This window comes from Schistocerca gregaria, chromosome 7 (assembly GCF_023897955.1).
Source record: "Schistocerca gregaria isolate iqSchGreg1 chromosome 7, iqSchGreg1.2, whole genome shotgun sequence".
In the NCBI taxonomy this organism is placed as follows: domain Eukaryota; kingdom Metazoa; phylum Arthropoda; class Insecta; order Orthoptera; family Acrididae; genus Schistocerca; species Schistocerca gregaria.
Window position 1 is genome coordinate 98280632 of NC_064926.1, and position 16137 is coordinate 98296768.

General features: G+C 43.1%; 1 protein-coding gene across 1 annotated transcript in view; it reads left to right on the forward strand.

Annotated features, from left to right (window-relative positions):
- LOC126281793 (myrosinase 1-like) overlaps positions 1 to 16137 on the forward strand; it is a 150958-nt gene that overhangs the window by 37729 nt on the left and 97092 nt on the right. The window contains exons 3-5 of the mRNA XM_049981005.1: positions 1742 to 1876; positions 9617 to 9739; positions 9825 to 10008. Of these exons, the coding sequence (XP_049836962.1) occupies positions 1742 to 1876; positions 9617 to 9739; positions 9825 to 10008 (442 nt within the window). The remainder of the gene's footprint in view (positions 1 to 1741; positions 1877 to 9616; positions 9740 to 9824; positions 10009 to 16137) is intronic.

The following is a 16137-nucleotide window of genomic DNA, read 5'->3' on the forward strand; positions in this document are numbered from 1 at the left end:
ACATATTCCTTTTTCTCTCCGGTTCTGCGCAGAACCTCCTCATTCCTCACCTTATCAGTCCACCTAATTTTCAACATTAGTCTGTAGCACCACATCCCGAATGCTTCTATTCTCGGTTTTACCACAGTCCATGTTTCATTGCCATACACTTCTGTGCTCTAAACGTACATTCTCAAAAATCTCTTCACGAAATTAAGGCCTGTGTTTGATACTAGTACACTTCTCTTGGTCAAGAATGCGGTTTTTGCCATTGCTAGTCTGCGTTTGATGTCCTTGTTCCGTCATTCGTTATGTTGCTGCCTAGGTAGCAGAATTCCATAACTTCATCTACCTGGCCACCAGCAATCCTGGTAAGTTACTCACTTTAAGTAGTCGTTTTGTTGCTACTTCCCCCAGTGATTTTATAAATTCTGATTGAATGTTTCTATATTTTCTCCATTATTTGATTTTAATTCCTCCAAGGTTATTCTAAATTCTGATTCTAAAACTGGGTCATCTAACTCTTCAAAATCGACTCCTGTTTTATCTTCTGTCAGATCAGACAAATATTGCCCGTCACAGAGAGCTTCAATGTAATCTTTCCACCTATTCGATTTCTCCTCTGCATTTAACAGTGAAATTACCGTTTCATTCTTAATGTTAGCAATCCTGCTTTTCATTTTCTATTTTCTGTGCCAGTCGTTCCAACAATGATTTTTCTTTTACGATTTCTTCACATTTTCCATTCAGCCGTTTCGTCTTAGATTTCGTGCACTTCCTATTTATTTCATTCCTCAGCGACTTGTATTTCTATAGTCCTGAATATCTCTGAACTTTTTGTACTTTATTCTTTCATCGGCCAAGTGAAGAATTTCTTCTGTAACCCATGGTTTCTTTGCAGTCACCTTCTCTGTGCCTGAATTTTTCTTTCCAAATTCTGTGATCACCCTTTTTAAAGATGTCAGAGATGTCCATTCCTCTTTAACTGTACTGCCTCCTGACTCCTGAGCTATTCATTGTTGCTGCATGTATAGCCTAAGAGAACTTCAAGTATATTTCGTCATTCCCTAGTTCTCACGACACCCTTACCAAGTGAATCAGTATATTTATCCGTGCCAAGGTCTTACCTACGTCATGATCATACTACTACATTCCTTGTAAATTTGGTGCGCGTTTTAAATCGCTTTATTAACGTGATATACCCTTCAACCCACGAGGTTTCGTTCCATTCGTTCATCCCCTTCTGCGTGCTTCACTCTGTTTTGTCAGGCACTTGTTTAGCCTTGTGATGCCCTGTTTATTTCAAGGAACGATACACACAAGTTGACATTTTACAGTTCTTGGCAAACGCTGGCATCTCATGGAGGGGACACAGCGACAAATGTAACTAATGCACAGATAAACGCCACAGGTTTCTTCTTGCTCAGTTTAGGTATTCCCTCTCGTCAGACACTATCGTCAGATCTTCATTATCCTAATGACACCACGTCAGAGATTTACAACTCTCGTTCGGTACCATCATTAAAACGAAATGGTCTGAGTTGGATGTGACACTTATCTCGCGCCTGATCGTCGGCTCTAGCCAAATAGACCAAATAATTCGCAAACTGCCCCAGTTTACCTGTGCATTAATTTTCAGTCCCACAGTTATTTCCTGGTCAGAAAAACAGCATTTTCTAAACCTCCTTAGCATTTACGGTAACCATAAAGTACTTTCGACACGTGTGCGTGGGTACTGAGTAGACGAACCTACCTGCGATAGGTGGACGTGTACCGGTTCTCCATCTCCTGGGCGCGCATCCTGCCCACAGGGCACCTCGACGTTATCAACCAGCCGGGCATCGACTACTACAACAACCTCATCAACGAGCTGCTCGCCAACGGAATTCAGCCTATGGTAAGTAATAAAGTTTCTTGCAGCGAACTTAACTCACAATTGTTCCATGCGACTGGATAGACAGCATCAGAAAAATTGTCAATTGTTTTTCATGTAATTATTAAGTCATCCTCAGCGAATGTACGCTCCCGTAAGTTTTGAGAAGAAGAAAAATCGCGCTGTGTTTTCAGATATCTACAGTAGACACAACAAGCAATATTAATGTAACACGTGTAAATGATTCATTGTATGAGGAAACTATTGAAAGTTTTTTGAGTGTTTTAAGGTACATTTTCTGGCACAACCCTTGACTTAAAAGGAAAATATTTGCTGTAGAAAAATGTTTGACCCCCAGTCATGATGTAGATGCTTATCCTGAAAGCTAAGCGTTATAAACGCACCATCACAGAAGCATTTGCTATTGAAATTCATTAGAAGTACTCCACTACAATCTGACAGAACTAGTATCCACAGCTACAATACTAGAGCGGCGTATGACCCATACTCGCTATTCCCTAGACTTATCAATGACTCAGAAATATGTTCGGCATACTATGCAGCCACAAAAATGTTTAATCAGATACCTATCAACTTATTATGTCTAACAAGAAGGAAAGAAAAAATTAAATACAGCTTAAAACCCGTTTCTTCCCGAAAAATTCTTCTATTTTATAGACAAGATTCCAAAACCAACAGCATTAGTGGTATAGCAGACAATTTTTTTACTTTTATCGCCAAATTTAAGTACTCTTCAATACTGACATCAGTGGTATGAAAGATGAATATGTTCCTTTTCATGGAGTTTATGCTGCGGTACTGTTTGGTGATGTCAGAGTGCATATACCAATACAGACAAACCAATGAGACTATTGAGCCTTAAATTGACTTGCTCTCGATAGTTTCTGCGGAAATCGTACCATTGATCTATGAATAAAGGACATTAACAAGCTGATGCTATGCTATAATGCGACATATTTCATTTTGAATTTTCTGTTGCATCTAAAATGTCCATATTCTCACAGGATGGCAACATAGTGAAAGAACTGGAAGCGAGGTGTAGCGAAGCTAATGCAGTGAGCGCTCAGCTACGATCTACTCTCTTCTGCAAGGAGGAAGTCAGTACCAAGACTAAATTATCTGTGCACCGTTCAATCTTTCGATCAACTTTGTTGTATGGGAGCGAAAGCTGGGTGGATTCAGGTTACCTTATCAACAAGGTTGAGGTTACGGATATGAAAGTAGCTAGGATGATTGCAGGTACTAGTAGATGGGAACAATGGCAGGAGGGTGTCCACAATGAGGAAATCAAAGAAAAACTGGGAATGAACTCTATAGATGTAGCAGTCAGGGCGAACAGGCTTAAATGGTGGGGTCATGTTACACGCATGGGAAAAGCAAGGTTACCCAATAGACTCATGGGTTCAGCAGTAGAGAGTAGGAGGAGGCGGGGCAGACCAAGGAGAAGGTACCTGGATTCGGTTAAGAATGATTTTCAAGTAATAGGTTTAACATCAGAAGAGGCACCAATGTTAGCACTGAATAGGGGATCATGGAAGAATTTAATAAGGGCGGCTATGCTCCAGACTGAACGCTGAAAGGCATAATCAGTCTTAAATTGAGATGATGATGATGATCTAAAATAGCTCGTGAAGTAAGAATAACGTGAGGAATATTTCGTCAAGAGCACAGTGGACCAAAGTGTCCGCCAACATGAACATCTATATAAGACAGACAAAACTTCCCAATACGTATCTATTCCAAGAAGATGTGCCTACAAATATAAATCGGAAACTGGCGGCCAGTTTTTGCAGTCTGAGGGTCAAAAGCCATGTATCGTCATGTCTCCTTCTATTGTAGATAAAATACTGACAGTAAAATTCTCATTGGGTCTGACACCACCAGAATACTGTGTATTAGCCAAATAGCTACGTAGCCACACATCAAATCGATTATGCTATTTCAGGATAAACTATTTGAATCTCAAATGGGTAAATGTTCCTCTTTCATCTCAAATTCACGGGGTCACAAAAAATGCTGAGCACCTACCACACATTACTGAACGCCAATCATAGCAATCTGTATTTTTCATTGCTAACTTTTGCTTCGTTCATGTTCACACCATTGGTGGGACTCTAAATGATTAGAGCTGCAATTCTCTGTAACAGGTAGAACCGCCAGTACAGTGTAATAGTTTGTTCGTGTTTAGTTTTGATACCAGTCCTGGGAGGGCACGTAAGGGGCATTCACGGCATCAGATGTTGAATGAGCGCTTTGAAGGACACAGAAGTGGCGCCTACTCGTGTGTGACAGCGTTATCAGAACGTTACAGTGTTTCAATGGGATCTCCTTGTGTTCCTCCATTTGGCCGACAGGTCCAGTGATGGAATATCCTGTTCTGTGAGGCATTTGGGAGTGTAAATGGCCTGATGTTGGATTGCTTGTCAAAACATGAGGGCAGGCATACTTTTCATCTAGCTTCCAGTTGACCATGTCTGGCCATTGCAACGGAGGATCGCCGTATTGTGCATCGAGCACATTGTGACATTTCACACCAGTACAAGCCACCTAAGAACTAGCAATGGTCTCCCTGCAGCATCCCGCACTATTCGTCAGGGTCCAGCAGCAGCGACACGAAGGGATTCCTGACCTACGCGCAGGGTGCCGTTTAACATCACAACACGAACGGCTGCATCTGGAGTGTTTCTGTGGAATGCTGACGAATGTCATCGCATTGTCTTCAGCAATGAATTGTAGTTCTCCACAACCCCAAATGACCTTGGGAGAGGTCGTATACTTACAATGTTATGGAGAGACACAGCGGTTTTACTCCTGTTGTCATGGTGTGGTGAGCTATCGGGTACGACTTCAATTTAAGACTGGTAGTGATCCATGGAGCTCTAACAGCGCGACAGTACATCGTCTACACGCTGTGATGTCACGTGTTGGGCTGCACACGGAAAGAAAGAGGGATACCTGTGCAGGGAAGCCCGGTGCGAGTCAGCTTTACCCAGCGTGGGAAATATCCCCTTTTTATGTAATGAACTGGCACGCAATGGCAGCCGGGTAGCCGAACCGAGCCGGAATCTGCGAGACATTCTTTGCCCGCTTTTGGCGCGCCGGTTGGCGATATGCTGTGCTGACAGAACTGAGGCGCACGCACTGCCATCTTTCTCAAACGATTTTACAGAAACTAAGTGGTTAAAAAAGATTTTTTGTGATACATACGGCTTTATATGGTTCAAATGGCTCTGAGCACTAAGAGACTTAACTTCTGAGGTCATCAGTCCCCCAGAACTTAGAACTACTTAAACCTAACTAACCTAAGGACATCACACACATCCATGTCCGAGGCAGGATTCGAACCTGCGACCGTAGCGGTCGCGCAGTTCCAGACTGTAGCGCCTAGAACCGCTGGCCACCTTGTCCGGCATACAGCTTTATAGAATGAGATTTTCACTCTGCAGCGGAGTGTGCACTGATATGAAACTTCCTGGCAGATTAAAACTGTGTGCCGGACCGAGGCTCGAACTCAGGACCTTTGCCTTTCGCCTTTGCCCGCGAAAGGCAAAGGTCCCGAGTTCGAGTCTCGGTCCGGCACACAGTTTTAATCTGCCAGGAAGTTTCATACAGCTTTATACGACGGGTTTGGGGTGAAGTGCCCATCGTCTCGCTAATGGTCATACTTACGTGATACTCTCATTTAGGTAAGACGCTGGAAGAAGTTGGGAAAAGTTTGCAATGAAAAATACAGGTTGCTATGATTTTGCGATTTTGCGTTTGGTGCATATTACAACACATGCTGCTGCGAATAAAATTTTGCTAAGATACTAAATTTTTCTTTGGACTTTGAACGAGGTCTCTGTCTCCAATATCGAGAAAATTGAGTTTATGTAGCATTTTCACTTCCGACTGCATGAAATATTCATAAAATACGTAATATCTGTTAAACCGGTTGATATATCGAAACGATATTTGGGCAAATGATAGCACACAATGAGGAGAGTATTTTGCCATATATTTAAGAGACATAACGTTCTTAGCCAAGTCGATGTAGCCAAAGTTACAGTTATTTCAGTTTCTTTCAATCAAGTGCTGTAATTTCTAGAAAAGTCGTTGGTAGCTAGTGAAAAGATAAAATAAAAGTGAAATGCTTTACATCATGTTACAGCTTATCAACACAATGAGATTTCCCATAAGCAATTGACCTCTCTGGTCGTCTATTGCTTGTTTAATAAGACACTGTGTTTCAAGATTCTGTCGCAGTACCTATTGCAAGGTGAGTTTTGTAATTTATATAGTGCTTTCGCAAAATAAGCAAAATCAAACCTACCAGCATAAGAAATGTAGCCATTCCTCATAACTGATAACGTTTCCTCAAATGAGAATTTGTTAACAATTCAGATAAAATGAAAATAGTCAACTTTGTTGCCATGTTGGCGGAATCCTGTAACCCCTGTATTTTTGATAGTGAACGACTAGAGTGGAAAGTTACCAGAGGTTTCTTTCCTTGTTTTCCATCTGAGAAATGTGAAAATTTTCCGCAGTAAATAGTGTACGTTGTTTCTGTTCCTATTCTATTTTGAATGAAGTGGTGGTGAACCTCTCCATCATAATAATCTTGTAATGTCTTAATACACATATTATACATATTTATAATCTATTTAAACTGTAAGGAGTAGTCTCAAGCGGTTCGTAAAGTAATGACTATCATGTTTTTGTAACATTGTTAACGATAGATAGAAGGATTTCCTATTTAAAATAGAACAATAAGGCTTTTCTGCTCCAGAGTAGAACTGAGCTTCGTAACACTGAAGATGTGAACACAATGACGCCTTTGAGAACATTGCCATCTATTCGCCAAAGTGAATATCACTGATGAATCAAAAGATATTTGTAGTAATAAGATTCACTCTCTGACTTTGTAAAGGGATAGGAGTGGAAAGATGGTTCGCTATTTGCTGTACTTTTTCGTGCGTCAGATATAACTGAGGGGCATAAAGCTTTCCTTCCGTAAATTTCAGCCCCAGCGCTTTATCATTAAAGGTATGCTGCGCTGCCGGATTACGGCGCAGAGCAGCAGAACGGGTGACTTATTTTCATCTGAGCTGTTAAACTTTTTCACTCAGAAATCGCCACTGGTGACGCTTTTCGGAATTGAGAGAAGGGTAACAAGGGAGGCCGAGATAAATCGTACCTTTTGTGCAGTTTCGGAGTAATCTAGGAGCCTAGTGTCTTTTTAATAAGGAGCAGGTAGTACTGAAATATGAATTTTTTTCTGCGGCTTAAACCTGAAACGGTGGTTTATTAAGTGAAGAACTGAGGACGAATCAGGTCAATAACTTATCAAGAAGTACTGTACTTCGTCGATATAAAAATAAACGTGTAATTTTTTCATGTATTTTGTTGTCAAAACACGTAGCAAATCTCATTTCACTATCATTGACCCTTAAAACTATATTGTTTCACAACTTAATGAACCGCTTGAGATTTGCCGTTAAGGTTAAACCTGGTCATAAATATTCAAATAACATACGGGAACACAGCTGGGTGACGTCGATATTTTGACACGAGCACAAGCAGATAAGGGCATATTAAGTAGACAGAGGCAGCAGGTCGGCTACTTTCTGTTTTTTTTTATTGTGTACTATTAATGATTTGTTAAATTTTTAATTTATTACTATTAACATAACTTCCTTCCAAATTTGTTATTTCATAGAATTGGCAGACATGTCTTTAATCTCTTGAAATAAATTAAGCATTGTTCTTCATTGCCACGTCACATCGTAAAAGTATTTGTAGGCTATGGTAGGTGCCATTCTGTAATACAACGAATGCAACGGATGTCCCGCGACGACGGCGAGGAACTGCCGTTTAGACCATGTGGGACCAAGCGCTGCACACTGTACATGCACGCGTACCTAAAGCCACGACACGCGCCAATAGGGACATTGTTGTCTCAGCAATGCCGTACCTATTCTTATATCATGTGTCTGTTGCTCTTTTCTGTCGCCATTGTTATTAAAATACCTCTGATCCGCTTATCCCAATTTCCGTAATAAAGCAATATTTGAAAACAATGTAAATTTTACGAATAAAAATTACGCGTTTTTAATTGTTTTGAAATGAAAAATTTTAGCACAGCTGCTACGGCTGATTGATATTTGGTTTTTTTTCCGGTTATTAGCAAAAATTAGAAAGCTTGTTATAACTGAGAGCAAAGAAATACCGAGAAATACGGCTTATTCAGGACTAAACGCAGACTACTGCCTTTCCTTCTGTCCTACTTCACTCTTAGTCGTTGCACTATTTTATGTCAAACTTGCTAGATATCACAAAACGAAGTACACTACTGGCCATTAAAATTGCTACACCACGAAAATGTCCTACAGACGCGAAATTTAATCGACAGGAAGAAGATGGTGTGATATGCAAATGATTAGCTTTGCAGAGCATTCACACAAGGTTGGTGCCGGTGGCGACACCTACAACGTGCTGACATGAGGAAAGTTTCCAACGGATTTGTCACACACAAACAGCAGTTGACCGACGTTGCCTGGTGAAACGCTGTTGTGATGCCTCGTGTAAGGAGGAGAAATGCGTACCGTCACGTTTCCGACTTTGATAAAGGTCGGACTGTAGCCAATCGCGGATTGCGGTTTATCGTATCGCGACATTGCTGCTCGCGTTGGTCGAGGTCCAATGATTGATAGCAGAATGTGGAATCAGTGGGTTCAGGAGGGTATTACGAAACGCCGTGCTGGATCCCAACGGCCTCGTATAACTAGCAGTCGAGATGAAAGGCATCTTATCCGCATGGCTGTAACGCATCGTGCAGCCACATCTCGATCCCTGAGTCAACAGATGGGGACGTTTGCAAGACAACAACCATCTGCACGAGGAGTTCGACGACGTTTGCAGCAGCATGGACTATCAGCTCGGAGACCCTGGCTGCGGTTACCCTTGACGCTCCATCACAGACAGGGGCGCCTGCGATGGTGTACTCAACGACGAACCTGGGTGCACGAATGGCAAAACGTCGTTTTATCAAAAAGAATCCAGGTTCTGTTTGCAGCATCATGATGGTCGCATCCGTGTTTGGCGATATCGCAGTGAACGCATATTGCAAGCGTGTATTCGTCATCGCCATACTGGGGTATCACCTGGCGTGATGGTATTGGGTGCCATCGGTTACCCATCTCGGTCACCTCTTGTTTACATTGACGGCACTCTGAGTAGTGGACATTTCAGATGTGTTACGGCCCGTGGATCTACCCTTAATTCGATCTCTGCGAAGCGCTAGATTTCAGCAGGATAATACGCCCTGTCCAGCACATTCTCCAGATCTCTCACCAACTGAAAACATCTGGTCTATGGTGGCCGGGCAACTGGCTCGTTACAATACGCCAGTCACTACTCCTGATGAACAGTGGTATCGTGTTGAAGCTTCATGGGCAGCCGTACCTGTACACGCCATCCAAGCTGTGTTTGAATCAATGCCCATGCATACCAAGGCCGTTATTACGACCAGAGGTGGTTGTTGTGGGTACTGATTTCTCAGGATCTATGCAACCAAATTGCGAGAAATTGTAATCAGATGTCAGTTCTAGTATAATAAATTTGTCCAATGAATACCCGTTTATCATCTGCATTTCTTCTTGGTGTAGCAATTTTATTGTCCAGTAGTGTATTAAAATGTGTCCACGCTGGCGGAATCCTGCCGTAATAGTCTATTACTAATTACCGACCCGACCGTCTGTGCAGGTGACTATGTACCACTGGGACTTGCCACAAGCTCTGCAGTACATCGGCGGCTGGCCCAACCCGATTCTCGCAGATTACTTCGTCGAGTACGCCCGGCTGCTGTTCGACCAATTTGGAGACAGGGTGAGTGTGACGCAAAGCGTGCTGCCGTCGGTACGGTGTGGTGGGAGTGCAGTGAGCGGAGGCGGCGGCTTGTGTGTGGGGGCAGGTGCGCTGGTGGATCACGTTCAACGAGCCGGCCTCGTTCGTCGGCGGCTACTCGTCGGTGGGGGTGGCAGCGCCCTCGCAGAACGCGTCCGGCATCGGCGACTACCTGGCCGCCCACACCGTCCTCAGGGCACACGCGGGCGCCTACAGGCTGTACGACGAGGAGTACAGGGCGGCGCAGAACGGTCAGTGTACTCTTCGTCCTCCCCATGTCAGCACTGGACAAGTCACCAGTGAGCAACCGGAAGGTGGTATACGTGTTCCTGAGGTGTACTGAAACGGGGTAGTTACTCTTTCACTAGTTCACTGAACAAACTGGATTGTAAAAGAAAAACCCAACCTCTGTCTTATAAAAGGTAAAGGAGGGCTTTTCATGAAGAGACAGACGTCAAACGTGCAAAGAATTATTGACCAAATTTAAACATTTAAGATGCTGTCATAATCTCCCTATTAAAAGATACACTGTGTGATCAAAAGTGTCCGGACACCCCGAAAAACATATGTCTTTCATATTAGGTTCATTGTGCTGCTTGAATACTGCTCACCGGTGTGGGATCGTACCAGATAGGGAAGATCCAATGGAGAGCAGAGCGCTTCGTTACAGCAAAAGTTAGTAATCGCGAAAGCGTTACGGAGAAGATAGATAAACTCCAGTGGAAGACTCTGCAAGAGAGACGCTCAGTAGCTCGGTACGGACTTTTGTTGAAGTTTCGACAACATACCTTCACCGAGGAGTCAAGCAGTATATTGCTCCCTTCTACGTGTATCTCGCGAAGAGACCGTGAGGATAAACTCAGAGAGATAACAGCCCACACAGTCTTTCTTCCCACGAACAAAGCGAGACTGGAATAGGAGCGAGAGAGGAACTCAAGGTACCCTCCGCCACATACCGTCAGGTGGCTTGCGGAGTATGGATGTAGATGTAGATGTAAATGAAAATACGTCTTTCATATTAGGTGCATTGTGCTGCCGCCTGCTGCCAGTGCTCCATATCAGCACCTCAGTGGTTATTAGACATCGTGAACTACAGGAATGGGGCCCTCCGCGAAACTCACGGACTTCGAACGTGGTCAGGTGATTGGATGTCACTTGTGTCTAACGTCTGTACGTGAAGATTTCCACACTCATAAACATCTCTATGTCCACTGCTTCCGATGTGATAGTAAACTGGAAACGTGAAGGGCACGTACAGCACAGAAGCGTACATCCCTACCTCGTCTATTGACTGCCAGAGATCACCGACAGTTGGTCGTAATGTGTAATAGGCAGAAATCTGTCCAAACCATCACACAGGAATAGCAAACTGTATCAGGATCCACCGCAAGTACTATGGCAGTTAGGCGGGAGCTAAAAAAATCATGGATTTCGTGGTCGAGCAGTTACTCATAAGCCACACATCACGCTAGTAAATGCCAAACGAGGCCCGACTTGGTGTAAGGAGCGTAAACATTGGAGACTGAACAGTGGAAAAACGTTGTGTGGAGTGACGAATCACGGTACACAATGTGGCGATCCGGTGGCAGAGTGGGGTATGGCGAATACCCGGTGAACATCATCTGCCAGCGTGTGTAGTGCCAAAGTAATATTCGCAGGCGTTGGTATTATGGTGTGGTCGTGTTTTTAATGGAGAGGGCTTGCACCCCTTGTTCTTTTGCGTGGCACTATCACAGCACAGGCCTACATTGATGTTTTAAGCACCCCCTTTCTTCCCACTGTTGAAGAGCAATTCGGGGATGGCGATTGCATCTTTAAACACGATCGAGCACCTGTTCATGGCGCACGGTCTGTGGCGGAGTGGTTATAACGTCACTGTAATGGACTTGAGTGCACGATACCTCTCCTAAGTGCAGCACTCGGTGAAGAATGGACTGCCATTCCCCAAGAAACCTTCCAGCACCTGATCGAACGTATGCCTGCGAGAGTGGACGCTGCCATCAAGGCTAAGGGTGGGCCAACGCCATATTGAATTCCCGCATTACCGATGGAGTGCGCCACGAACTTGTAAGTCATTTTCAGCCAGATGTCTGGATACCTACTTTTGATCACGTAGTGCATAATCTACATGAAATGTTTACTACAATAAGTCAAATATTAAAGTTAGAAGTTGTGTAAGCTACATGCCTTGAGGCAGCATGTCTCGTCGCGCTCGAATCACCCGGAGTATATTCATCTAGACGGCAGTTATAAGTGTCGGGGGGGGGGGGGGGGTGGGGGAAGAGGGGAGGGGGGGAGAGGGGGCATGAAACCGAAGCAGTAGTTGAGAAGTAAGTGAGATAGGGTTATAGGCTGTACACCATGTTATTGAATTTGTACACTGAGCTAGCAGTAAAATGTAGACTGACAAGTGTAAGAAAAGCGTTTCAGAATGTAGATTGAAGAGTTAGGAAGTCACCTCTGAAAGTATTTGTATGGAGTAAACAGTTTCGACAAGAAGAGAATAGAACATTTGAAATGTGGTACTACAGAAGAATGTTCAAGATCTGACGCTGGGTTCAGGTCCGAAACTACTGGCGGTTCAATAAAATCATCTCAGAAATTTTCTGGCTGGTTGCAGTATTTCCAACAGTATAATTTACGAAAACAGCAGCGGTGTCCTCGAAGCAAATTGGATAAAATAATCCCTTACTAGCAGAAGAGCCACGTTATTTGGCACTCTACTATAGTACGCAGTTAGCTAGGCAACGGTAGCAGCAGTAAAAAGCGACGTTGTACTGTTAGACCTTCACCAGTAACCTCGTACTCTACCGCGACTCTTTAAAGAATCGGTTCCCAATGTGTAAAACAATTTTAAAGTTCTAATTACTAAACAAATTAATTAACAGGTCCAATATTTGACTTTAAGCATGTAAATAAAGTATTATTCAAGAACCATAAAAACGCAACTTCCTGGCACATTAAAACTGTGTGCCGGAACGACGCTTGAACTCGAGACTTTGTCTTTTGGGGACAAGGACTCCACCAGAGTTTTAATCTGCCACCAACATTCATATAAACGAACACTCCGGTGCAGACTGAAAATTTCATGCTCTAAACATCCACCAGGTTGTGGCTAAGCCATGCATGTCTCCGTAATATCTTTTCCTCTTCCTGCAAATTTCGGAGACGAACTTACCTGAACTGCGGGACGTAGAAGATGGGGTACTGGCGGAACCGAGTAGTGCTCTGGCAGCTCACCAGTACAGCATCTGGCCGTAGAAGGCAAAGGTTCCGAGTTGGAATCTCGGTCTGGCACACAGTTCCAACCCTCTAGGAAGTTTCACTAATCATGTTGCTTTTATTGGTTGCAGATTATTCGCCCATAAACTGAAACTTGGTTGAAAGTTTGTTGCATGTAGCTAACTGCTGTTATTATCAAACTCTGATGAGTGATTTGAGCTGCGTTTCAAGAAAAGATTTTAGATGTACGTTCAGTGGTTATGCGAATACTTTCTGTAAAAAGTGTTTCGAGTAGTTAGTAGGTTATAAGCAATAAATTAAAATGTAATGTCTGAGGCTGAAATTTTGTTGCATAAACTGCGGAAGTGTAGTAAGCAATTAACTTTTCTCTTTTCATTATTTTATAGACACTGTTAGCGGGATAAACTTTCTAAAATGTTTGAAATTATATTAAAGTGAGTTGGAAGTCGATAAGTGCTCCCATTCTCAAATGCTGGATGCATATGTTACTGTTGTTGTCGTCTTCAGTCCAGAGACTCGATTGATGCAGCTCTCCATGCTATTCTATCCTGTGCAAGCCTCTTCATCTCCGAATAACTATGGCAAACTACATCCTACTGAATCTGCTTACTATATTCATCTTTTGCTCTCTTTCTACTATTTTTACCCCCACACTTCTCGACGATACTAAATTACTGATTCGTTGATTTCTGAGTATGTGACCTATCAACAGATCCTTTCTTGTTATGCACAAATGTCTTGTCTATCCGATCTAATCTTGAACATTATTATGTAGCACCACATTTTAGAAGGTTATATTCTCTTCTTGTCTAAACTGTTTATCGTCCATGTTTCAACCCGATACATTGCTCCACTCCGTTTAAACACTTTCAGAAAAGACTTCATAACTCTTAAATCTATATTCGATGTTAACAAATTTCTCTTCTTCGAAAACGCTTTTCTTATCATTGTCAGACTACGTTTTATATCCTCTCTACTTCGCCCATCATCAGTTATTTTGCTGCCCAAGTATCGTAACTCATCTATTGTTTTAGGTGTCTCGTTTTTAATCTAATTCCCTCAGCATCACCTGATTTAATTCGACTACATTCCATTATTCCTGTTATGGTTTTGTTGGCGTTCATCTTGTATAACCCTCCTTTCAAGGCAGTGTCCATTCCGTTCAGCTGCTTTATGTTCTTTGCTGTCTCTGACAGATTCAAAATGTCATCGCCAAATTTCACATTTTTTATTTCTTCCCCCTAATTCCTACTCCAAATTTTTCTTCCATTTCCTTTACTGCCTGCTCAGTGTACAGATTGAATAACATCTGGAACAGTCTGCAATCCTACCTCACTTACTTCTCAACGATTGCTTCCCTTTCATGCCCCTTGACGCTTAGAACTGCCGTCTGGGTGAATATAGACTGGGTAATTTGTCCGCCGTGAGTAATGCTGCTTCAAGGCATGTAACGTACACAATTTCTAAATTTAATGTGGGATTTATTGTGTCAGATCTTTGCGGTTGATTACATTTCTTAATGAGGAGATTCCGACTGCATTTTAAATGTTTAAATTTGGTCAACTATATAAAATATTGAAAATCCAGTCTCAGGTGTGCCTGGAAACCAATAGGCAACTTTCATATGAAAACGTGCACCGTTTTAGCGATTTAGTAACATGGAGTCCAGTAACTGTCAACGGTCGTAACACAACTGATAATACATAGTGGCCAATGATGACCACTTTGACTACCTGTATACAGACACTCTTTTACCGCATCCACCTAATAGAAGTACCTACGGCACAGTCAGAAAATAATTGGGCAGAAATGCTTCGTAGTATCATGTAAAACTATATGCACCATGTCGCCATCATAGGTCGAAAGTAATGACCTGTTCTATAAGACTGTTATACATAACTCGAAAAAAGACGTAACCGCTTACCTGGATCACTGTGAATACCGAAATCCTTTATTAGAAGAAAACTAAAAATTTCAACCGACGGCTCACTTCACTCGTACCTGAAATCATGAACTGCGTAAGCAATTCATGGCTTAAACTGTGAACAATCACTTGCGTGCATTCTGATAAGATGATTACGGTGAAATACCATGCCTCCACAACTCTTAAAGCACTAGGTGGGCTAGTGCTTGTACTTCTCTACCGTGGATTTAAGGGGTGGATACGATCAGTTAGGTGTTCCAGAGGACCAGCCAAAGACATCATTTTTGGTCCCCTGGGGTGATTTTCAATATCCGAGGATGCTATTAACATTGATGAAGGCACCAGCAACACGCGAGCCCTTGCTGGATATCGCAGGGAGAGCGTTAAAATCCGAGCAGTATTACTATTGTCTCAAGAGATATGAGGGAGCATGTGCGAAGGACATTAAGTAATGTATCACATATTTCTTCTTGGCCATATTCAGTTGAAAAAATGGGGAATTTGTTGCGAGACACAGTGGAATAGTCCTGTTTGAGCCACTATTGTTTCACGAAGTTCTGATAGTTGGCGGCGCCTCATGTAACGTCTGTAACGAGGGTGCGTTCCAAGCAGACAGCTGTCACTGAGATTCTTTTCGCGTAAAACCAGAGCGTCGCAGATCTTCGTAGGCGTTTGCAGAATGTTCCCGGAGCCCTAGCAGTGATCGAAAGCACGTTGAATCGCTGGGCGAGACGTCTGTCAGTATCGCGACAATGCCGAGCAAACTTGTCCGATCTGCCGCGTGCCGGCCAACCGCTCGCAATGTTGGAACGTGAGGACTCTCATTCGAGGTGACTGACAGGTCACAATGAAATACCTCGCTGCTCAACTGGAAGTCTCTGTTGGTAGTGCTGACAAGTCTATGCACCCGAGAGGAACTCACAAAACTTCATTGGACTGTTTTTCCTCATCCACGCTACAACCCGGTTTCCTTCAGACTTCCATCTGTTCACTCACTGAAGGACGAACTGCGCGGAAAGCTGTACGCGGATGTTTGGGAAATTATTGATGTAGTAAGATGTCGCCTCCCGATGTCCACCAGTAGAGTGGTACCATGCGGGCATACAGGCCCTCCCAGTAAGGTGACTTTAGGCCGACGCATTGTGCCAAGATTATGTTAAAAAGAGTTTTTGTAGCCAAAAGAGTGAGGAAAATATGGTGTATTGGAATCCTG